The sequence below is a fragment of the Aythya ferina genome (genome assembly GCF_964211825.1).
Source record: "Aythya ferina genome assembly, chromosome: 2".
Taxonomy (NCBI): domain Eukaryota; kingdom Metazoa; phylum Chordata; class Aves; order Anseriformes; family Anatidae; genus Aythya; species Aythya ferina.
Window position 1 is genome coordinate 47,482,031 of NC_140297.1, and position 24,414 is coordinate 47,506,444.

General features: G+C 38.7%; 1 protein-coding gene across 3 annotated transcripts in view; it reads left to right on the forward strand.

Annotated features, from left to right (window-relative positions):
• The window catches only part of COL15A1 (collagen type XV alpha 1 chain), a 302,706-nt gene that overhangs the window by 11,652 nt on the left and 266,640 nt on the right, over nt 1-24,414 (forward strand). For all 3 annotated transcript variants that reach the window (XR_014689437.1, XM_084508908.1, XM_084508909.1), the window contains exons 3-4: nt 21,994-22,541; nt 24,226-24,300. Coding sequence is in view for 2 of the 3 variants with exons in the window: in XM_084508908.1 (XP_084365034.1) it covers nt 21,994-22,541; nt 24,226-24,300 (623 nt within the window). In the remaining variant the exon portion in view is untranslated. The remainder of the gene's footprint in view (nt 1-21,993; nt 22,542-24,225; nt 24,301-24,414) is intronic.

Consider the following 24,414-nt stretch of genomic DNA (forward strand, 5'->3'; position numbering starts at 1 on the left):
TCACAGATATTCTGAATAGCTAACTGTGTTTTAGTAAAAAACATTTTCAGAGCATAAGCCAACGTGGTATCCAACCACTGATACATCTAAGGCGCTATTTCCTCTGACTAAACTCAAAGAGTAAAAGAGCCACAAAGGGCCACAAGGGGTCACAATGTTGATCAGAGTGCTGGAACACCCCTCTTAAAAAGAAAGGTTGAGAGAAAGGCTGAGGCTGGAGATGTTCAACCTGAAGAAGAGAAGGCTCTGGGGAGACCGCATTGAAGCTTTTCAGTATTTAAAGAGGGCTTAAAAAAAGAGGTGGAGAGCTACTTTTTTCTCGGGCAGACAATTACAGGACAAGGATCAATGCAAGGATCAATAAGAAAGGATTAGATTAGGTGTTAGGAGGGCTAAATTGCTTACCACCTTCTTCAGTCAAGGCGTGGTGAGGCATTGGAATAGGTTGCCCTGTTGTGGGATGTCCCCTCCCTGGAGATGTGGTGTTTAAGGCCAGGTTGGATGACAGGTAGAGTGTGATTCCATAATTAATAGTGACCCCACAAAAATTTTGAGTTGTTGAACCGTGAGCCAAGCTTATGGGAAAAACAGGCATGTAGAAAGAGAAGATCTGTTTGTCAGGGTGGAAAGGAGCTACATAACTTTTCTAGCTATATTATTGTCTCTTTCTTGATGGTCTCAAGAAGCTAAATAGAGTATGCAAGTCCTTTTTTCCCACATTTATAGGTATATATTGTATCATAATATGTTTTTTGTCGCAATTTGACAAACACAGTCATAGTTAACTATGCATTGCAGTGTACATTGTTTCTTGGTAACATTAATTTAAACTCATTTGTCTCTGTATTTCTTTCTCTCACACAGAAAATTTCTGGCCCAGCATTGTTGTTTCATTGGAAAGCCTGTCTTCAAGAGTCAAAGGGCTGTTATGAACAACCAAAACTAATGTCTAGTAGCTTGTTAAATTATTATGCAGCGATGTATATGGTGCAAAGTATCTACTAGTGAATAAAATGAGGGAAAAATATGCAAAATTGAAAGCCTTTCTAGAAGTTCTCTCATATTTGGAATTCCTAACATCAAAGTATCCATTGATGAGGCTCGGTAATACTCCTTGTAAGCCCAATGCCTGCATCATAGAATGAGGTGTGAGAGAACAGTGTCTCTTTGCAGCATGGATTTTTATTTCTGCCATCCCACTTTGGTTAGCTGTGTACTGACTTGATACACTGCATCACTTCTGTGAATATGATGTGGGGTTTTTTTTTGCTTTTTTTTTTTTTTTCTGGGAGGGACAAAGATGCTCAGTCTTCTGTTTTTCACAAGCAATTCCATTTTTATTTATTTTTTTTAACATTCTGTCAAAACAACATAGATCTTGATTTGATCCAAGGAGCAATTACATCTGCAATTCGTCTACTATGAATGCTTCACAGTACTAGCGCCATTCTGAGTGTTTGTATGTGTGTGTGCATGCATGAATCCGCCCCTTGCCTGCTACTCATTCAACAAGTAAATACTTCATCTTTCTCAGATTAGCCATGAGTGTGGTTAAATACACATGGATTGATTATTTTTGTTGTTGTTGTTGTTGTTCTGTCTTTACTCTTCATCCATACACAATTTCAGGAATGGTATACAACACATGCACATTTTCTCAGCTGAAAAAAAAAAAATCAGGTTTGATTGAAATTGAAACAAGGTATCAATTATTGCAGTGCAATGGTAGTAAAATAAAAACATTTATTTGAAAAATTTTTGAATTTTTACTAGAGTGCTACAGTATGCAATATATCACTGCATAGAACTACATTTATTTTTAACAGACAATGGCTGGCTGAACTCAAAATACTGTTATTGAGACCTCCTCTTAAAATCAGACCTTTGATTGTGCATTATAGTTTTTGCTTTCTTTTTTTTCCAGATGTACTTTTAGTAAAACACATTCCTATCGTGACATAAGAATCTGTTGTGGTTTAACCGCAGAATCTTAAAAATAAGTCCTGCATGGCAATTTTCTGGCTCAGATATGACAAGAGCAAAACAATGTTTTTGTTTGTTTGTTTGTTTGTTTCATTATAAATCTGAACATGCTTAAAATTTGAAGGCCAAATTCTCAGAGGAAAAAAAAATCACCGATGGTCTAAAGTACTGCAGCAGCTTTTTACACTTTTTAAATGGAATTTGAAAAGGTAGGACTGCGGGAACTCTGTAACTGCTTTACCCATTTCAGATCTGAATTGTCCAGCAAGGAGGTTTTCATCATTTCTACTGAAATATTGCCCTTGAAATGACTGATTTGTGTGTGTGTGTGTGTGTGTGTGTGTGATGATCAATGTTGCATTTATTTCTAAAAAAAAATACATAATTGGTGGGAAAATAAATGCTGATTGAACTAAGAGTTAATGCTCCATCACCTTCCTGGGGAATGAAGTGAGGCTGACCATCATGTAGTTGCCTGTGTCCTGCTTCTTGCCCTTCTTGAAGACAGAAGTGATATTTGCTTTCCTCCAGCCTTAAGACATTTCTCTCAGTTACAATGCTCAATCAAAGACTGAGAGTGGCGTTAAAATGGCATTTGCCAATTCCCTCAACACTCATGGACTCTCATCAGTGCATGTGGATTTAGGTGTGTCCAATTTGCTCAAGTATTTCCTGACCTGATCACATTATGTTAAGGGAGGTAAAAAGTGATGAGAACCCAGCTGCCTCCTCCAGCCACTCAGGCCCAGGATTGCCCATATCCAGCCATTGGTGCCCAGTTTGGTGGCTGGGGACCTGGGATCTCTGCCCAGATTTGGGGATGCAGCTGCCACTTACCCCTTTGGAGGGTAAACTGGTAGCAAAGCTGAAAACATATCCCTTGCAGGTTTAGCTGGTAACAAAGCTGAGTATGTATCCGTGAAATACATAGACACACACAGACAGAGATAGAACACTAACATGAACACTGGCCACAAAGGCTGCCCTGGTCAAGAGCTGCCTTCAACAGCACTTGCACACAGGACTCATGTGAAACAGACACAGACAGCTGAGACCCATTTCCCCTCTTTGGCTGTTAGAGATGGAAGTACCAGAGCACTCTACAGGTTCAAAATTACATGTACATTCATGGATCCTTCGAGTACTAGCATAACCCCTCTATCCACCCAGCACCACTACACAGACCCCTCAAGTATTGGCGTAGCCCCTCTGTTCATCCAGTACCCCTGCCCAAATCCCTCAGAGTACCAGTACAGCCCCTCTGTCCATTCAGCAACCTTGCTAAGATACTTGGCCTGCCTTACAGAACACGCAAACAGGAGAGAGAGAGTGCAGAGAAAGAGTTAAGAGGAGATTTAATGATAAAAAGGAGAAGACAGGACAGACTGCAGTGTTCAGCCACAGGGGGCAACCAGACAAGTGTACTGACCATTGCCATTTTACACGTAACTGGCCTTTTTATACCCGTTTCTATCTATCCTCTTCTTTGTTCCTCCTGCTTCCTCCTACCGCTGCACACACTCAATGGGTTTTCAGAGCTCTGCAGTTTCTGCACCTTCTTAGTCTGGGCCCCCCTGGTTCACAATCATATCAGTTCATCCTTCCAGGAAGTGGCATCTGTAGCTTGTTAGTCTAGCAATTAATGTGACCGGGAGGTCTGTTTCTTGTTATTGTCTTACACCTTGGAAGTCCTCCGTCAGATAATAAACATTCCTACAGTCTCACATGCTCTCATAACTTAGTGTGACAGACCATCCCTTTCTTACTACCCTTTGTTGCCTTGGGAAAAAGTCCTTGACCGGACACCCTTAAAGGAGCAGACACTCTCCTTCTACATACCCTTACACTTCAATGAGTGGTTCAGTCACACTGGGATTGAGTTGGAAATCTATTCTCAATAGAATAGAACAGTTCAATTGGAAGGGAACTACACAGATCATCAAGTCCAACTGCCTGATCACTTCAGCGCTATCAAAAAGTTAAAGCATATTATTAAGGGCATTATCCAAATACCTCTTGAACACTGAGAGACATGGGACATAAATTATCTCACTAGGATGCCTGTTGCAGTGTTTGACCACCCTTACAGTAAAGAAATTTTTCCTAATATTCACTCTGAACCTCTGCTGGTGCAACTTTGTGCCATTCCCAGACATCCTATCAGTACTTACTAAGGAGAAGAGATAAGCACTTCTGTCTCCATTTCCCCTCCTCAGGAAGTTGCTGAGAGTGATGAGTTTGTCTCTTAGCCTCCTTTCCTCCAAACTAGACAAAGTGCCATCAGTGTCCCTGATGGGACATGCCTTCCAGCCCTTTCATCAGCTTTGTTGCCCTTCCCTGGACAACTGCAAGTACTTTAGCATCCTTTTTATATTTTGGAGCCCAGACCTGCACACAGTATTCAAGGTGAGGCTACACCAAAACTAAATATAATGGGATAATCACCTCTTTTGACTGACTGGCTATGCTGCGTTTAATGCACCCAAAAATGAAGTTTGCCCTCTTGACTTTTAGGGCACACTTCTGACTCATGTTGAGACTATTGTCAGCTAGCACCCCATGATCCCTTTCTGCTGAGCTGCTCTAGCCACTCACCTTCCTGTCTGTACCTGTAACCAGCATTTCTCCATCCCAGGTGCAGAACCTGGCATTTACCTCTGTTGAATTTCATTGCTATTTATTGCTATTTAATGTTGCTATTGCTGATTGTCCAATGCTCCAGTCTATCTAGATCCCTCTGCAAGGCAAGGAATCATCTTTCCAGAGCATCAACAGCACCCCCCAGTTTAGTATCATCAGCAAACTTGCTAAGGATGCATTCAACTGCCGCATTCAGATCATTGATAAAGATGTTAAACAGAAACAGAAATGTTGAACTGGAATTGAGTGCTAGAGAATACTACTAGTGACTGGCCACCAGCCAGATTAACTAGTAGTATCCCACCACCCCATTCACTACAACACTTTGAGCTCTGACATTGAAACAGTTCATTACCCAGTGTAGTGTGAATCTGTTCATCTCACAGTTGGATATTTGTCCAGAAGGAAACTGTGAAGGATGGTATCAAAAGGTCTTACTGAATTCCAGAAAGATTATGTCTGCTGCCTTCCCTTCATTCACTGAGCAAATGACCTTAACATGTGATCAAATTTGTAAGTCAGCACTTGAAGAACCCATGTTTACTATGCCCGATAAAAGCTTTGTTCTTTAAATGCCTTTTAATATCCCCCAGGATACTCTTCTTCATAACTTTTCAGGTACTATGGTTAAACTAACAGGTCTGTGGTTTCTTAGGTCTTTTCTTGTGCCCTTCTTGTAGATTGCTTATATGGGGCATCCACAACTTCTCTGGGCAACCTGTTCCAGTGTCTCACCACCCTAACAAGTGAAGAATTTCCTCCTAATCTCTAATTTAAATCTATCCTCTTTTAGTTTAAGACTACATGTATTACCCCTTGTCCTATCATTATCTACCCAAGTAAAGAGTCTCTCTGCATCCTTTTTATAAGATGCAGAGAGACTCTTTACTTGGGTAGATCAATCCCTTTCAATCCCTTTAAGTATTGAAAGACCTCAAAGAGATCTCCCTGCAGCCTTCTATTCTCCAGGCTGAACAGCTCTCTCAGCCTTTCTTCATAGGAGAGGTGCTCTGATCATCTTTGAGCCCTCTTCTGGACTCACTCTAACAGGTCCACATCCTTCGTGTGCTGGGGGCCTCAGACCTAGATGCAGTACTCCAGGTGAGGCCTCACAAAGGCAGAGTAGGGTGGGACAATCATCTCCCTTGACCTCCTGGTCACACCTCTTTTGATGCAGACCAGGCTGCAGTTGGCCTTCTGGGCTTCAAGCACATGCTGCTGGCTCTTGTCAAGCCTTTCATCCACCATAACTCTCAAGTCCATCTCCACAGGGCTGCTTTCAATGAATTCTTTTCCCAGTCCGCACTCCTCTCTGGGATTGCCCCAACCCACGTGCAGCACCTTGGACTTGGACTTGCTGAACCTCATGTGGTTCACATGGGCCCACTTCTCCAGCCTGTCCAGGTCTCTTTGAATGGCATCTCTTCATTCTTTGGTATCAACTGCACCACTCAGCTTGGTGTCATCTACAAACTTACTGAGGGTGCTCTCAACCCCATTGTCTACGTCATTGATGAAGATATTGAAAAACACTGATCCCAAGATAAACCCCTGAGGGACTCTGCTCATCACAGGCCTCCACCTGGACATAGAACCATTGACCACTACTCTCTGGGTGCAGCCATCGAGCCAATATTTTATCCACTGGATGGCCCACCCTTCAAATCCTTGTCTTTCCAATTTAAAGATTAGGATGTTGTGAGGGACCGTGTCAAAAGCCTTACAGAAATCCAAGTTCCCTTGTTGACTGATGGAGTCACTCCATCACAGAAAGCCCAAGATTGGTCAGGCACAATTTGCCGTTGGTGAAGCCATGCTGGCTATCCCAGATCACCTCTTTTTCCTGCATGTGCCTTAACATTGCCTCCAGCAGGATTAATTCCATGATCTTGCCAGGCACAGAGGTGAGGCTCACCGGTCTGTAGTTCCCTGGGTCTGATAGATTCAACTGATAGAACTGGTACCTTACAATTTTGTTGACCACAAGGGAAAAGTTGCTGCTCCCCCAGTCATGGTTCTACCACAAAGAAGTCTGGGCAGCCCAAGATCTACTGTTAATATTAAAAACTGAGGTTAAAAAGGCATTAAATGCCTCTGTCTTTTCCTCACCCCTACTTGTTAGGTGACCATCTATCAAGTACTAGTCCAATATTTTCCTTAGACTTCCTCTTGCTGTTGACATACTTAAAAACAGCCTTTTTTTGTTGGCTGACATACACTGTTTGGTGTCAACTCAGGGTGAGCTTTGTTTTTTCTTGTTTTCCTCTTACAAATGCAAACTGCAGCTCTTCAATCTGCCTGCGAAACCTGACCTTGCATCCAGCAATCATATATTTTCTGTTTCTACCCAAAGTCAAAGGTTGCCAATATTTAGTAGACACTGGGATCAAGTTGCTGTTCGAAAGATGTTTTTTGGCTTGACTTTCAATGCCATTTAAAAGTTGCTATGAGTTTCATAGATAAATACAGATTTCCTAGTGTGGTAAACACAGATTCTTGAAATGACTAGGATCCTTATAAGAACTGCTAGTATTGAATATAACAGCTGTAAAGCAAAATTTTGGTGCAAAATTCTCTTTTCAGAAGTCCTGATGGAAGTTTAGGTTTTATGTAAGAAAGTAGAAAAAAAAAAAAAAAAAAAAGTCTTAAATTATGAACTTTATAAACATCAAAAGTGACCTAGATTTGATCAGTCTCAAGTTTTTTTCTATTTTTATTATCTGTAATAAAACTTTAACTCATTAAGCTTGCCAACTAAATGATTCCTTGTGGCTAGGTAAAACTAAGCATGAAGACAACCAGAAGTATGTAAGTTTACTTCTCGCCGTCTCTCTTAGGTGATTTATATTGGAAATGTGAAATGCAGAACTGAGAGCTAATGTTATGAGCTATTCCTACTGAGGTGCAGGACCCTGCACTTGCCCTTGTTGTACCACATGAGGTTCCTCTCAGCCCAACCTTCCAGCCTGTTGAGACCCCTCTGAATGGCTGCACAGCCCTCTGGTATCAGCCACTCTGAACTTTGTGTCATCAGCAAAACCGATGAGGGTGGACTGCACTCCATTGTCCATGTCATTGATAAATAAATAGAACAACACTGGACCCAGTACTGACCCCTGGGGGACACCACTAGCTACGGGCCTCCAACTAGACTCTTCATCACTAAGCACAACCCTCTGAGCTCTGCCATCCAGCCAGTTATCAATCCCCCTCATTGTCCACTCATCTAGGACACACTTCCCAAGCTTGTCTATGAGGATGTTATGGGAGACAGTGTCAAAAGCCTTGCTGAAGTCAAGGTAGACCATATCCACCACTCTCCTCCCCTCATCTACCCAGCTAGTCATCTCATCATAGAAGGCTATCAGATTGGTTAAGCATAATTTCCCCTTGGTGAATCCATTCTGACTATTTCTGATCACTTTCTTATCCTCCACATGCTTGGAGATGACTTCCAGGATGAGCTGTTCCATCATGTTTGTGATGTGATGTGAAGCTGACTGGCCTGTAGTTGCCTGGGTCCTCCTTCTTGCCCTTTTTGAAGACTGGTGTGACACTAGCTTTCTTCCAGTCCTCAGACACCTCTCCTGTTCTCCATGACCTTTCAGAGGTGATGGAGAGTGGTCTAGCAATAACATCAGCCAGCTTCCTCATCACCTGCGGGTGCATTCCATCTGGGCCCATGGATTTGTGGACGTCATGTTTGCTTAGATGATCTCTGACCCAACCCTCCTCAACCCAGGGAAAGTCCTCCTTTCTCCGGACTTCCTTTCTTGTCTCCAGGGTCTGAGATTCCTGAGGGCTGGTCTTAGCAGTAAAGACTGAAACAAAAAAGGCATTCAGTAACCCTGTCTTCTCTGTATCTATTGTCACCAGGGCACCTTTCCCATTCAGCAGTGGGCTGACATTTTCCACAGTCTTCCTGTTGTCAGGTAGTTATGCAGTACAGTTGCTAGGCTCACTGTTTGTTTTTTTAAAACAACAGCATATGCTTTAAATGCAAAAATAGCCCAAATATCATAATATCATGACTTGTGTGGAATAATACTTTGCAGATTTTTCAGCAAGATTTTACAGAGGCTCATAGAGCTGGGACTGTTCAGCCTGGAGAAAACAAGGGTCAGGAGAGATCTTATCAATGTATATAAATACCTAAAGAGAGGATGCAGGCAGGCTATTTTCAGTAGTGCCCAGTGACTGGACAAGAGACAATGGGCACAGACTGGAACACAAGAGGTTCTGCCTAAACATCAGGAAGTAATTCTTTACTGTGTGGTTGACTGAGCACTGGCACAGGTTGTACAGAATGGTTATAGAACCTTTCTCATTTAACATATTCAAAGGCCATTTAGACATGTTTAGACAACCATGGCAACCTGCTTTAGGTGTCCCTGCTTGAGCAACGGGGTTGGAACAGATGACCTCCAGAGATCCCTTCCAACCTCAACCATTCCTTTCTCTTCTGCATGCACTGAAGAGAAAGGAATGAAAATTAAACTTAAATTGTAGTGATTTAAGCCAGCAGGTAGCTAAGCATCACACAGCTGTTTGCTCACCACCACCACCAACTCCAAGTGGGTTAGGGGACAGAATTGTAACAACAACAACAAGTAAAAATTCATGGGTTGAGATAGAGAGAGTTTAATAGGATAGAAACAGGAAGGGAAAATAACAATAATGACAATGATAATTATATAAATATATATAAAACAAATGTTTCACAATGCAATTGCTCCTCCTCTGACTTACTCCTCTGACTGATGCCCAGCCAGTCCCTGAGCAGCTGTCCCCCTCTGGCCAATCCTCCCGGTTTTTATTGTCACACATGATGTCTTATGGTACGAAATATCCCTTTGGCCATTTTGAGCCAGCTGTCTTGTCTCTGTCCCCTCCCAGATTCTTGTGTACCCCCAGCCTCCTCACTGACAGGGCAGCACAAGAAGCTGAAAAGTCTCTAGCTTAATGTAAGCACCGCTCTGTAACAACTAGAACATGAGTGTGTTACCAACATTATCTCTCTCCTAAATCCAAAACATGGCACATACCAGCCACTATGAAGAATATTAACTCTATCCCAGCTACAACCAGGACGCTCATGTTTCAGATACATAAATGAAGTAGCTATTTTAAGGGATTATTTTTATATAATATTATATTTTAATCAGATAATCCTTTATTATGTACTAACCTCAGCAGTGTTAGAAAACAATTTGTTGTCCAATGCATATGTGCATATTTATTTATGATAAATAAGCACAGAATTCTGACTGCTCTGGGTTCTAAATATGGTTTGCAAAATCTGTGCATAAAAATATGAGATTTATTAAAATGTGAATCTAAAATAGTTTCACTCTTTATGGCCTCTCATAACCTTTAGCATGCTGGGGATAAATGAAGTGGGGCTGTGCAAAAAATATATATATTAAAACATGGCACTGGTAGTTGTTTTTTTTTTACAGGCCTGCACTTAGAAAAACGTCTTTCACAAACTGTGAATCCACACCACTGTAATTCAAACAGTAACTCCATTGATAAACTTATGGAATGAAAGAAATTCCTATGGAATGTAGGAAGCTAGAAAAAGAAAGGTAGCCACTGGATCAGTGTATATAAAGAAAACAGTCTAGCAGTGTGCACTTGGAAAAAAAAATAATAATTTATTTTGTAGCTATATTTTAGAAATGAAGCTGTCTGAGGTATTTAGCATTTAGATGATATATTTAGTAGATGATATCTTGCTGGGCTTCATGTGGAGAGTTACAACATATTTTGTCAGGAGTGAATACAATTCCAAAACTAAGCAATACATTTTCATTCGTTCCATTAACCTGTAAAATGAAAATTTAGAAAAAAATTTTAACGGTACTCATCAAGAGCACAACTGTCTTTATGATGAAAACATAAAGAGATGAAATCAAAAGTGGAGAAGAATCATGTTTAGGCATTCTAAACCTGATTCCTTTCTCACCTTGGGATCCTCTTGGAAATTATGTAGACATATGACACAAGTATTCAAATATAGTTTCAGTTTAGCTTTCCCTAGCTCTAAATTGACAAAAGCTGAAAAGACACATTCTGTTTCTTTTCTGTAATAGAGAATGTTTAGTTCATTAAAGAGAGTGAGCTCTAGAAATATTCTTGCTATATGAATATATAAATGATGGGGAATGATGGGATTGTCTGTATCATGTATAAGTCTTCTGTGGACTTGAATAGAATCACAGAATTTCTAGGGTGGAAGAGACCTCAGGATCATCGAGTCCAACCTCTGACCTAACACTAACAGTCCCCACTAAACCATATCCCTAAGCTCTACATCTAAACGTCTTTTAAAGACTTCCAGGGATGGGAGTCTTCCAGGGATAGATATGACAGCTTTCAACAGAAAATAAATTGAAAGAAAGGGCTGAAAGTCTTTCAGTAAAGTTGATTAATTTCAGAATTCAGGACACAATCCTCAGATCAGGATTCCACTAAACAGTTGGGCTGTGTAAACTAATGATAATCTTTTGATATTAAACAGCTTTCAAAGTAATACCAAAATACAGTTTGGAAATAAATATACATACGTGGCATTTTTCTTAACTTGTCCCTATGCAGAAAACACTGGCATTGTTTATAGAATTTAATCCATTTAGCAGATTCAAGAAAGGGAAAAATACTGCTGTGCAACAGCAGCTGAGAGAGTGAGGAGTGAGAAACAGCCTTGCGGACACTAAAGTCAGTGAAGGAAGTGCCCCAGGTGCTATAGCCACCCTGCAGCCTGTGGCAAGGACTCTGGCAGAGCAGGCTGTGGAGCAGCCCACAGTGTACCATGGTAGAGCAGATCTCCATGCTGCCGCCCATGGAAGAGTCCCTGGTGGAGCAGGTGGCAGGTGGATGTGGCCTGGAGGAGGCTGCGGCCCATGGAGAGCCCCCGCAGGAGCAGGCCCCGGGCCAGAGCTGCAGCCCATGGAGAGCAGCCCACGCAGGAGCAGAGGTCTGGGGGGAGCTGCCGCCCACCCGTGGGGGACCCGTGCTGGAGCAGTTTGCTCCTGGGTGATGGATGGACCCCGTGGTATGGAGCCGTGTCAAAGCAGTGCTTGAAGAGCTGCTGCCTGTGGGAAGGCACACAGGATCAGTTTGGGAAGGATGGCATGCTGTGGGAGGGACCCCACACTGGAGCAGGGGAAGAGAGTGACTGTGAAGGAATGGTGGAGATGAAGCGTTAGGGACTGAATGCAGCCTGTATTCCCCATTCCCCTGTGCTGCTCAGGGGGAGGAGGTAGAAGAGAGTGGATGAGGGAAAGGTGTTCTTAGTTTGTTTTTAGTTCTCCCCACTCTAGTCTGTTAGGACGCTACGTTAATCTACCTACACTGAGTCTGTTTTGCCTGTGATGATAATTGTTGAGTGATTTCCCTGTTCTTACCTCAACCCTTGAGCCCTTTTCATCATATTTTCTCCCCCTTTCCCTTTGAGGTGAGGGAGTAAGAGAGCAGATGTAGTTCATTTGCTCAGCTGAGTAAAACCACCACAGTTATATAGAAAAACAAAGCTGGATTAAATAGTATAAGTTCTGCTATTAGCAACCACTTCAGCTGCTTCAAAACTAGACTAAGCATTGAAGCATAGAAGCAGCTCTTGTCCAGGAAGAAAAGGGAAAAGGGGGAAAGGGAGAGGGAAGAAAGCAAAGGAAGAAAATTATCACATATTGTATTAATGTTTATAGAGATTCCATGGTGGTTGCATAATTTGAATGAATTCTACTTACTTGGGCATTTTGGATCGTGTAGTCTCAGAAAAAAAAAAATATTGTAGTCACAACTGGGTAAGTTCAATTAAAAAAAAAAGTATACACATATATATTTATTTCAACAGCACTAGTTGAGAACAAAATACAGGGTTATAGGCTTTTGGTGCATCACCCTGCTCTCATAGTTAACTACTTAAGCTCTCTAGCAGTTAGCACAGCATGTATTATCCAGTCCTTGTTTTTTTGACTCAGACTCCTTAGTGGCATATGTTGTGGAAAAGCAAATGGCCAAGTTGGAAGCCAATCAGTGGTTCTCTTCACTGTGAAAGACATCTTGAAATGAAAGGATATGAAAAAATAGGAGAAAGAAAGAGTTTAGAACCTATTCATTGATACTTAATATATATGAGATTTTTTTTAATATATATTGATATGTGGCCTATTTGGATCCCTTTTAATCTAAAATTGTTGATTTTACAACTCCTCTGTTGTACAGTTGTACTGTTAGAATCATTTCTGGATGGAGGTAAAGGGTGGAGGAACTGTAAAGGTAGACTTGACCATCTGTTGTAATCCTGTCTCTTGGTCCTGTGTGTCAGGTCCTTGAAGTTTGGTTGAGAATATTGCATCTAATAAGTAGAAAAATACCAGGCTTCAAATGACCCAAACTCTTCTTATTCCAGTCACATTTCCTGTGCAAATATATAATATACATGACACTGCTTCATTAGAAGATTGTTATTGACAGCTGCCTTGAACAATATTACTAAGTACCTATTACTTCTACTAATTAGTAGCAGCTACTATTAACTACTAAAAGTTATAAAGCAACATGGGAGGATAAAATTAGTGGCAGCTGATTTTTCTGGTGAATGCTGTTTGTTTTTTTCTGCAGGTCAGAATGTGTATCTTTCTGCTGGTTCCCTTTGAGAAGGCACAGACCACTTGCCTTGGACACAACTCTAGATATATATGCACTCTGTTTTAAAAATCTGTCTTTATTCTGTACTTAACAGAATACTCCAGTTCAGTTCAGGTCACTGTAGATGTCCGCCTACCAGAAATGAGGGTGTAGCCAGATACATTAACATCTATGTGACTCAGGTTTTATGTGGTCATGTAACAAAACCACAAAATTCCAGTTATTGAAAGAGACATACTGTCAGATCCAAGATAAATGTCTTGTCCTGTTGAGTCTGAAGTTCTGTAGTTACATTCTATAAGCCAAACTCATTTTGTGATTATTTTCCTTACTTTAAAATAACATTAAAAACCCTACACAGAACACCACAGGCTGTATCAACTAGTTCCTTAGTGTTGTTCCAAATCAAGCAACGCAATTGCCAAGTAGACCACTGGGAATTAAACAGGCCCACAAAGAAGTTAATTTTTATGAACAAGTGACATTCTTAGAGAGGGTATAAGGGAATTGATACTTTTTATCTCCGTGTTGTGTATTTCAAAGGCTATACCTTCTACTTTTAGCTACAATGATTAGTAGAATTGTAATTTATATATTTATGAAAAATACTTAGCATTTAAGCAACAGAGCAATGAAATAACTGATGAAAACAAATTTGGCTCGATCATTAACCGTATTTGCAAACTACATTTGCAAAGTCTCAGTTTGGGTATTGGGGATAGCTACTATAATGTATAAAATTATCACAGCAGTACCAAAAGCAGCAGAACTACCATAATTCACCGCATCTGAAAATGTTACCTTACTTTGTTTTTCAAAAAACTACGGAGATTTTGAGACTCAAGAAAACAATTTAAAACAGAATCACAGAATTTTCTAGGTTGGAAGAGACCTCAAGGTCATCGAGTCCAACCTCCAACCTAACGCTAACAGCCCTCCACTAAACCATATCCCTAAGCTCTACATCTAAGCGTCTTTTGAAGACTTCCACCAATCTTTCCTCCTCAATTTTCAGAACTGTTTCAGGTTTAACTTATCACAAGACAGTGCTGTTATTACTTGAATATTCTCTGTTACTGCTGCCTTTTGTGTACAGAGTAGTTCACTGAGAGACATCATAAGTCTTACTTGGCTTTCAGGGAGTGAACCTGAACATAGAATCATAGAATCATTAAGGTTGGAAAAGATCTCCAAGATCATCTGGTCCAACCAATCCCCTACCATCAATATTACCAACTAAACCATGTCCCAAAGTACCATATACAACATTTCCTTGGCATTACTCCCCAAGGCTCATCTCTATTGAGCCCCATTTCATCCCATTCCCACTTCATACCTAGTTTAAAGCCCAGTGAGCCCTGCTGGCTCCTGGTCTAGGATCTGTTTCCCCATTTGAGAGAGGTGGGACCCATCTGTAGCTATCAGGCCTTCATAACACACACCTGTGGTTATCACCAATGAAATTGGTAATACCAGAAATCACTATTGTCTTACAATAAGACTGAGAGAAAAAAGAGTAAAGAGTTCAGAGAGAAAAAAGAGTAAAGCCTGCAATCAAAGCCAAACCAATGATTTATTTTTCTTTTTACTATGTTTTACTTATTTTTTATTTCATAAATATTCATTTGAAATAAGAATTAACAAAAATGCAATAAATTCTGAAGATGTTACTTTTTCTTTGTGTTGGCACAAAGACAAAAGCCTTGCGAAAGTAACTTATGAAATTCAATCCAGAAGGGCAAAAATGTTAGGTTTTGTGAACTATTTTTCTAGAAGAAGGAAGCAAGCATACATTATATGGATTTATAAATATTGGAAACAGAGACAAATCAAGTATGTCCTTCAAGTTTGGTTTGGCGTGCCGTTGAGAAAACTCTGAAACACAACCGTATGTCAAGCATACGGAGTTCAGAATAACTACTGTATGCTACTTTTACCTTTCTGTCTTTTTCAGCTCTTGGATCACACAATATTTGAGTGAACTAAAAATATAACATTCACCAAATATGAGATTTCTGCTATTCAATATGTATTCTTGAAGAAATTATTTTTGGCCATATGTGTGCAAAACGTAATATATTCTTTGTGTTTTTTTTTTTGTTGTTGTTGTTGTTGTTTTGTTGGTTTTTTTTTTCATTTTGTTTTGGTCATACAACTTCAAATCTTGAATAAAATATAAGAGACAACTTGGCTTTTCTAGATGTGACCTAATGATTATTCCATGTTGTGCACAAGCCATGCAGATCTGCTCTTGACTGGCAATACATTGCAGAGACAAAAGTATTAGTTCAGTAATCAACAATAGTAGAACTGTTAAAGTAAATGTTAGCAAGCTGGGAAAAGTATCATCTACTATTTCATTTTCAGTCGATTACCATAATTATTAACTACCTTATAAACTTCTCTAAGCAATTTAGTTAACAGGCAGTGATCAAAAATATCATAGATTGGTAACTCTAGCTTTGGTAGCCATAAAATCTCATTTATGTACTATGGTCTTATTAAAATATGAACTGCAGTAATGAAATATCTGATTTGTATGGCATTTCTAATGTTGTCATACTGTTCCTGTCATATTTCCTTGGAAATAATGCAAAGGAGATATAGCTGTGAATCAGAGAAAGAAAAGAAAAGAAAAGAAAAGAAAAGAAAAGAAAAGAAAAGAAAAGAAAAGAAAAGAAAAGAAAAGAAAAGAAAAGAAAAGAAAAGAAAAGAAAAGAAAAGAAAAGAAAAGAAAAGAAAAGAAAAGAAAAGAATTTTGGATCACTCAAACTACTGTTTGAGACTGCATATTTGGTCATTTGATGAGGGCAGATAAGGAATGCATGGAGCCAGAAGCAAGGATACATGCCTGCATGTAGCTATATTATGAAGAAAGGTTTCTGTCCTTCAGCTGCATAGAAAAATACATCTCATAATATGGTCCTTTCCTGCATGGAACCTTTTTGGATCACAAGTCACACATTAACCACTTAGTTATAGGGCTTTTTTCCTGTTCCCAGCATAATAATTTTTTTCTTCTTGTGTTAAGTAAATAAACAAAAATGGAATAAGTATGTATTTAACAGATTATATATTGATTAGTCACAGATAAAAAGCATCATAAATATCTGCTTTTTGTGTTTTAAGGAACTGAACTGGTATGGATCAGCACAAAACAATACCTCACTGGCAAAGCAGCATTTAAGCTATCCTTGATAAAGTCCACAGGAAAAAATCTGCAGGCTTTAGCACCCCATGGTATTTTTTCAGTGAAAAGTGTGGGGAGATGATCAGAAATCATGATAAACTCTGTTTGCAGAACTTCCCATGAATGTATTGGCCTCTTCAGAGTTATCTGACAGAGCTAGCACTGAGGCTGGTACAGGTCTACACGTGAAGATTTATTCTAAACTTGTAGTTTTTCTGGTTGCAAATAAAGTCCCCCAGACATTAATAATGTAATGTATGAGCCTGTGAAAATCTGAAACCAACTGAATGTAAAGGCACTACACTATTTTTCCTCCTCTCTATGACTGCAAAGTCTGAAATACCTGTATCCAACATCCCATTAATATGTTTTATGCTAAGTTCAAATAGACTTCTTCTTTATTTTATTTTTCTTCTAAAGAAAATTCTTGAGCTCCCATTAATGAAGATAACAATCATCCCAGTATCTGTTTTGTAAAATATTTCTTATACTTGTTTATGAAGTCACATAGCTAAAATCAGAGTCACTTAGTCCACATCCCATTGGATAGGATAATGTGCAAAGTCAGCAGTGTCATTTGTAAGTAGCAAAACCAGTTAATCCACTGAATTTAAGAAAGAACCAACTGTATTTGCATTCAAGAGAAGAGCTGTAGGCATGTACTACAGTGATGCATTGAGTTTGAACTGTTTTCACAAGGAAATGAAGCATATGTAATTGTAGCATGTGTCTGTGCAATGATTTCTGAGACTTCTTTGAGTCTGAGCTTGTATACATCAAAACTGACAATGATACTGAGGCCTGATGGCCATTTAGCTCAAAGTCTTAAGGAACAGAAACAGAGTAAGTGTGCAAAACCCTATTCATGTCCGCACTGAGAGGGACTGTTTGGAGAAGCAGTAAATTTGCATAAGATGCTTAAAGCCCTGAAAAAGCTTCAGTGAGTGCTTACCTTTTCACTACAGAATCCAATGACAAGACAAAAAGATAGTCAAAACGTGGCTTCAGCAACACTTCTGCTCACAGCAGTTTCTTATTTAGGTGGCTACTGAATTTTTCCTTCCACTGGAGTGAAAAGAGGAAAAGAGGCCAGATTGTTTTCCACACCCAGCAGGTTATAGAAGATTCCCCTCCTACAGAGCTGACAGACTCCTGCACAGAGATGTTTTTCTGTTTAGTCTAAAGTGTCAGGAGAAGTTTTAACAAATTTAACAAAACTAGATGGCATTGTAAGGAAGATGAAAATATTTTTCCTTCAGTAATTGTGATCTGTTGTTAAGAGAGCATTACAGAAAGAAATCTGTCCAGACATGAAAAGCGGCCCTTGACCTGCCCATTTATTTCCTTTCCAGCCTTCTTGGTCTTCTAAGTAGCAATGTGAAACCTATGACAGGTGAAGCTGGTCAACATTTAGAAAACTGATATAATAGAGAAATATACAATATAAAAATAGAGAAAAATACAAATGGACAAGGAGGTGCAAGCTTTTTGACAGAAGTGTATCTCAAACAACTTTTAGTAGGTTTGGTCCTACTGCTCCCTGACTAAATTTGCCACAGCAGTAGAGTGCACTGCTGAAAACTGTACTTGAGTGCACAGTTTCTAACTGTGAAAGCTGTGGCCATAGGGCTACCACTAGCAGCAGGCTATGGGATCATTTCTTCTAACAAGTCAGTTTAAAACATGTTCTTTCAGTTAGGACTTCAGCCAGGATTTTAACCCAGAATTTTTTATAACAAAAATTACATTTTTAAGATACTTTGTTTAATCCACTCAATGCATACCCTGGAGAAATATGAAAGTGTACCCATAATAAAAGTATGTGTGATTTACACCAGGAAATAAATGTAGTGTAAGGTAGCTCTTGGGAAATGAAATTCCTGGGAAAAGGAAGATGGAAGAAATAGGATTACACTAGCTGTATTTTTGTTGTTGTTGTTCTACGTTTTTAAGTGTACCTAAGTTATGAAATGATTAAGCTGTAAGAAATATTAATGTCCAAAATAAAACATAATTTTAGATTTTACTGTTCCCATAACTTCTACCTCACAATTAATTTTCCACTTTTCTGAATCCCAGCCCTTTTTAATATCTAATATATTAAGTACTTAATCCCATGGTGTAGAGAATATATGAGAAGTACAAAGAATAAATGATGAGAGGATGACTACATAAAAGAATAAAAATCAGTAATAAATACCAGGCACATAACTGAAGAACTTTTATGGAAGAGATGCTCCTAGATTACAGGAAATAAAAAAATAAAGCTCCCTATTTAGGCTTTGAAAAGACTTTAGTAACAAAGCATTGCTTTCTGTTGCTTAACATGAAAGAATGGATAGTTTAGTCACCTGAGAGAGGAATACAGTCCACCAGGTCTCAAAGTAAAATCTAATTGTTGATGATGCATAAAAACCCCTGTTTTCATTATATGACTGGGTCCATAGCTCTTGATTTAAATAACAATAACAATAATAACAAAATGTTGTGCAATATTTTTATTTTTCTGTTTTTATTTTTCTGATCTACCCTGGGATTAAGCAGATTTTCCACTCTCGGATTACTGGAAGATTGCAGAAAAGTTTCACCTAAACCTGAGATGATTTACTATGCGTATATCAGCCTCCATCACACAGAGATTGTACCAGAATGTAGAAAATACAAATATGTCAGCTATTTGTTTCTCTCACCTCCCATTCAGAGATTGCCTGCAGGCAGTTTTTCCATACATTTGGGGTAATATTTGCCCTTGAGTGTTGGCTTTGACTGAGCTAAGAGGTGTAGTGTGGTAGGCATGAGAATGGAAGTACCATTTCTGGGTGAAGCTTTGTAATTTTCATACAGTGCTCATATGGTCCTGCTCACACCATGGATCCAAGGACAGAATCTTGTAGTGCAATAGGGAGCTAGCAAAGAAGAGCAGGAACAATAGGAGATTCTAAGTAAGTGTTCTCTGTCCTGGCTTCCCATTAAATCCCTTTATATGGGTCGAGAATTTAGACCCAGGCCAGTGTGCCAGACTACGTTCGGTATCTTTAAATAGGTGTCTGTTTTTCCTCATTTGTGCAGAGAGTCTCTGCTGACACATACAACTAAGTCTGCAAAAGCGTCAGATGTCTCTCCCTGTACCTTAAAAGAGAATTGTCCTCATTATCTTAGAAAAATATTACATTTTGGTAATGAAGGCATTGGTCATGGCCTTGCAATGATTTTCTCCCTTAAAATTCAGGAGATAAAAAGAGAAAGAGAAAATGAGAAAAGCAATGTCATTTTTACCCATGAAAATACACAGCAGACTTAGTTAATTGTATTTTGTCTGATTTCCAAGGTTACTGTGAAACAAAAACAACAGGGTAATAATTCACATCCATTTTGAACATAATGGAAATTAAGCATAAACTAGCTTTGATGTTGTGAAAAAGTACATACAGCAAACACTGGCATTGGTTATTCATAAGTAAAGCTCTCCTTTCCTAAACTAAAGCTCTAATCTGATTTATGAAGTGCTGTATCGCTGCCTAGTGGTGAAATATAAAATTTCTGCTCCTTTGCAATCATTAAAGAGTGTACCTCAAGCTGATAATGGTAATAGCATATCAGTTTATGTAATTTACATATTTACATCACACACAATTTTAATTCCATAAAATCAGTGACCAAGCTTGCCACAGATGTGTACGTTTGGACAGCTGCAATATTCAATGCACATTCTGTAATCCTTTTACAGTTTAGTTTTGTCCAGTTACCTTTAGGATGGTGGATGTCCCAGAATGCCAGCTCATACACACATCCTATATCTGAAAAAGGCTGGATAAAATGGCAACTTTGCATTGTTCTGAGTGCAGAGACAGTAGAAAACCAGTTTCAGTGCTGAATTTCTGTGTTTCTAAAGAAATTGTCAAGTTACTCAAACCTGGACTTTTCTCTCTTTTTTTTTTTTTTCTTTTTCTTTCCTTTTTTTTTTTTTTTTTTTTTTTTTCCTACTGCCTTGCACTGAATAAGATAGATCCCTCAACACTCCTGTTTTTCCATGCCATGTCCATTTTGAGCCCCCAGCTGTCCTTCAGTAGTTCAAGTCCTTCTGCATTGGACTTTTCTCTCTCTCTCTCTCTTTTTTTTTTTTTTTTTTTTTTTCCCCGAATATGTGAGCCTTTGGAATTGCATGTTTTAAACCAGGGATAAGAGATAATTCTGTCTGTGTAAGGCCTAACAGCCCTGCTTTTTGAACTCTGCTTCTGATATACTGAAATTGAGGGTGAAAGGACACAGAAAAACAGCCTCCTTATCTGTAATCCTGTTGTCATTGACTCTGTTGTAGGTTTCCTAAAGCCTGTATGCTAATATACTTTAACCACCTTAGAAGTTGGGTTCTGTGAAAATGCAGTGTATTAACATCAGCTGGAAACAGGGACCGTGTTTTATACAAGCTCTATTATACAAAAAGTAATACAAATATTCTTCTCCAGGTGTCAGAATGTTTCAGGTTTACAATTACTAGTCTTAGGATAGATCTAGACTCTAGTCCAAACAGCTTTTAATAGCAACCTTTAAGTTGGTATTAAAGGTGAGGCAAGGCAAGGCAAGGCAAGGTAAGGTGAGACAAGAGAGAAAAAAGGAAGGAAGGAAGGAAGGAAGGAAGGAAGGAAGGAAGGAAGGAAGGAAGGAAGGAAGGAAGGAAGGAAGGAAGGAAGGAAGGAAGGAAAGAAGGAAGGCAGGCAGGCAGGCAGGCAGGCAGGCAGGCAGTATACCTTTGCAAGGTTTTAGTTAGAATTGTGTGTAGGTAATTTGCTCTTGTCATTACTACTACATTGCCAAGAATTTTCTTTCTGGGCATGTTGACAGAGATTTTTTACTCTTTTTATTTATTTATTTATTTATTTTTTACACATTTACTTCTGTGTGCTTGCTGGAGCAGAAATTCGTTTCAAAACTGAATTTTGACTGATGATGGGTTTTGACTTTGACTTTTCTTATATACACAGTGAAACTAAGGAAATAAATTTGAGAAAAAGGACATAAAAACTGAGGTCTGTTTTACAAGCAGAGCTAATTGCAAGGACTGACGTAAACTCACTGCAACTTTTAGCCTGGTTTTGTGTAACTCTATTGTGTTGTTTATAGAAAATTCTTGCTTTTTTGATTGAGAGGATAACATCTCAGCTAATTTGCGAAAACGGAGGTTGTTTATTCTTCACAGAAGCAAGCACTTGCAGAAGTTTTCTTTGCAGTTTATAGCCAGCAAAAGTGATATGTCTTTTGTAGGAAGTAGTTTTTTTGTCAGAAGCACATGAGCATTTAGCATATGAGTAACCTCTAATAGTCAAAGGAAAAAGGTGCATACACATAACTAAGGCTAAGTGTGTTCAGAACTAACTGAACTGGGGCCTAAAGTAGTAGCAGTATGTTATCGGTATTTTAAAAAAGCATTTCAGGTTTTAAGGTTTTTATTAAATGTTTTGAATTAAATGGGCTGTGCACTTCAAGAATAATAACGTTTGTTTGTTTGTTTCTCTCATACTTTATAGAACGAGGCTCAAAAGGAAGTCTCGATCTCACAGAGTTAATAGGAGTTCCACTCCCTCCTTCTGTCTACTTTGTCACCGGCTACGGAGGGTTTCCGGCATACAGCTTTGGTATAGATGCCAACATTGGTCGATTGACAAGTGCTATAATACCACTGTCTTTCTATAGAGACTTTGCTATCGTAGTTACAGTGAAACCAAACAGCGATCGTGGAGGAGTGCTATTTGCAATAACAGATGCCTTCCAGAAAACAATTTACTTGGGAATGAGAATTTCACCAGTTGATGACAGCACCCAAAGAATAATTATGTACTACACAGAGCCTGGTTCCCGTATCTCCCAAGAGGCTGCTTCATTTAAAGTGCCAGTGATGACTAACAGGTGGAATAGGTTTACAGTGACTGTTCAGGGAAACTATATTGCTTTGTTCATGGACTGTGAAGAATATCAGAGAGTTCCATTTCAGAGGTCAGCTGAAGCCTTGGTATTTGATTCTGACTCTGGGATATTTGTTGGTAATGCAGGAGCCACGGGACTGGATAAGTTCACAGTGAGTACAATGTGATACACATCTCAGTATTGTGCACATGTACACTTCAACCAAGAGATTCTGTTTACAATGGTTATATCATGGTTACAATGTATAGAGCTTATTTTTTCCATACCCAGCTAATGCAGATGTATAAACTCTGACTTAAAATGCTCATAGAATGTCAGAAATTTAGAAATGATCCAGATATTGAGCTCAATGCTAAGTTTTTGTACTAGGAATTTCACAGTAAATGTATAATTTACATTTATAGGGTCTTTTTTTTTCTGGAAGTCAGATTTCAGAGTGTCCATTTGTTTAATTTATCTGAATAATACCTTAGTACAATTCAGCATTTTAAATTCTTTTTAGCTTGGTATGTTCATTCCACACTAAATATCAAGAAGAGAGTGATCTTATCAAAGTATAGCTGGAAAATAAAGCTGTTTCTACAATTTATATATTACTTGAAGCTTATCAGGTGCTCTAGAAAAATGGAAAGGACCCAACACACTACCACAAGACCAGTATGCAAGAGATTAACTCATTACCAAACTGAAATGGAAACTTCACACCTTTTCTGTCTTGTACTTCTCCAGTACTTCAAAACTGGTACAGTAGTTTGTAAGAATAATATCTCTTCCCATAAATTAGCAGAGCAGCAGCACAAAACTGAATAGATCCTTTGCTTCAGAAAAACAGGATGTTCTTTCCAAAGTTCAACTGTATTGGCAGATTGTGAGCTCCAACAGGTAAACAGCAAGGATAATGTGCTTGTATCATTTATCTGACTAGACTAAGCATTTAGAAATTATAGGGATGTATTGAACAGCAGCAAATAAGTGGCAGAAAAGGATATGCAGGAAATCTGCCTGCTGGTGTTACCTTTCTGTAGACTGTTGGATTGACTGGACTATTGAGGCTGCCTGATTAGCAAGTAGGAATGAGAAACTTTCAAGAAAATCAGGTGACTTTGGTACCCCACCTGGAAAATATATGTGTGATGATTAGTTTCCAAGATTACCACCAATAATTCTGTAAATATGGAGAAAGGAGTGCATAGCAGATTACGCTTAAAGGCGTCTTCCACTGAAACAGACTGTTCTGTTTACTCTGTATACATAAATTTCAGCCATTCAGCTGATTGCTTCAGTACTATGATTTGTGATGTGTTCTGTAGGTCACATGTATGCTCTTTTGTTTTTATACTTCACGCATCATATGTCACAATGAGTTAGGGGCAGAACAAATAAATTTTTGATAAACCCTCAAGCAAGAACTCTTTGTCCCGAATAGAAAAATACACACAAATTAAGCAAATGACTCTCTATGCCATTTGCTATTTTGCTCTGACTCTCGAGAATTCATGTGTCCAAGGCTCTGTTTACTAGACACAAAAGGACATAACTATAATCAGATTTTAAGGAAAGAAAAGGAAGTTCTATGACTTCTAAATAGAAGTACAAAACAAACATAAACCAAATAATGGAAAAACAGAACATTAAAACATTAAAATTTATTCACATTTTAAAATTGAATTTGTTATCATAATATTTCAGGCCTTAGATAATTTCCCAAGCAAATCATATCAAAGTTTTTTTTTTCTGTTATTGTTATTGTTGTTATTATTGTTATTATTATTATTATTATTCACCTTCCTACATGAAATATTACTTCCTTGTACTGTTTTTATTCTTTCATGTAGGGTTCAATTCAACATCTGACTATCAGATCTGACCCAAGATCTACTGAAGACCATTGTGAAGATGATGATCCTTATGTGAGTATTCTTACAAACACTTCATCTATCCTCAGTGCTCATATAACAGATTTCAAGGTCAGTTGCCACAAGTTTTTACTTTTTAATTAAAAAAAATTAAATTTAATTAAAAAA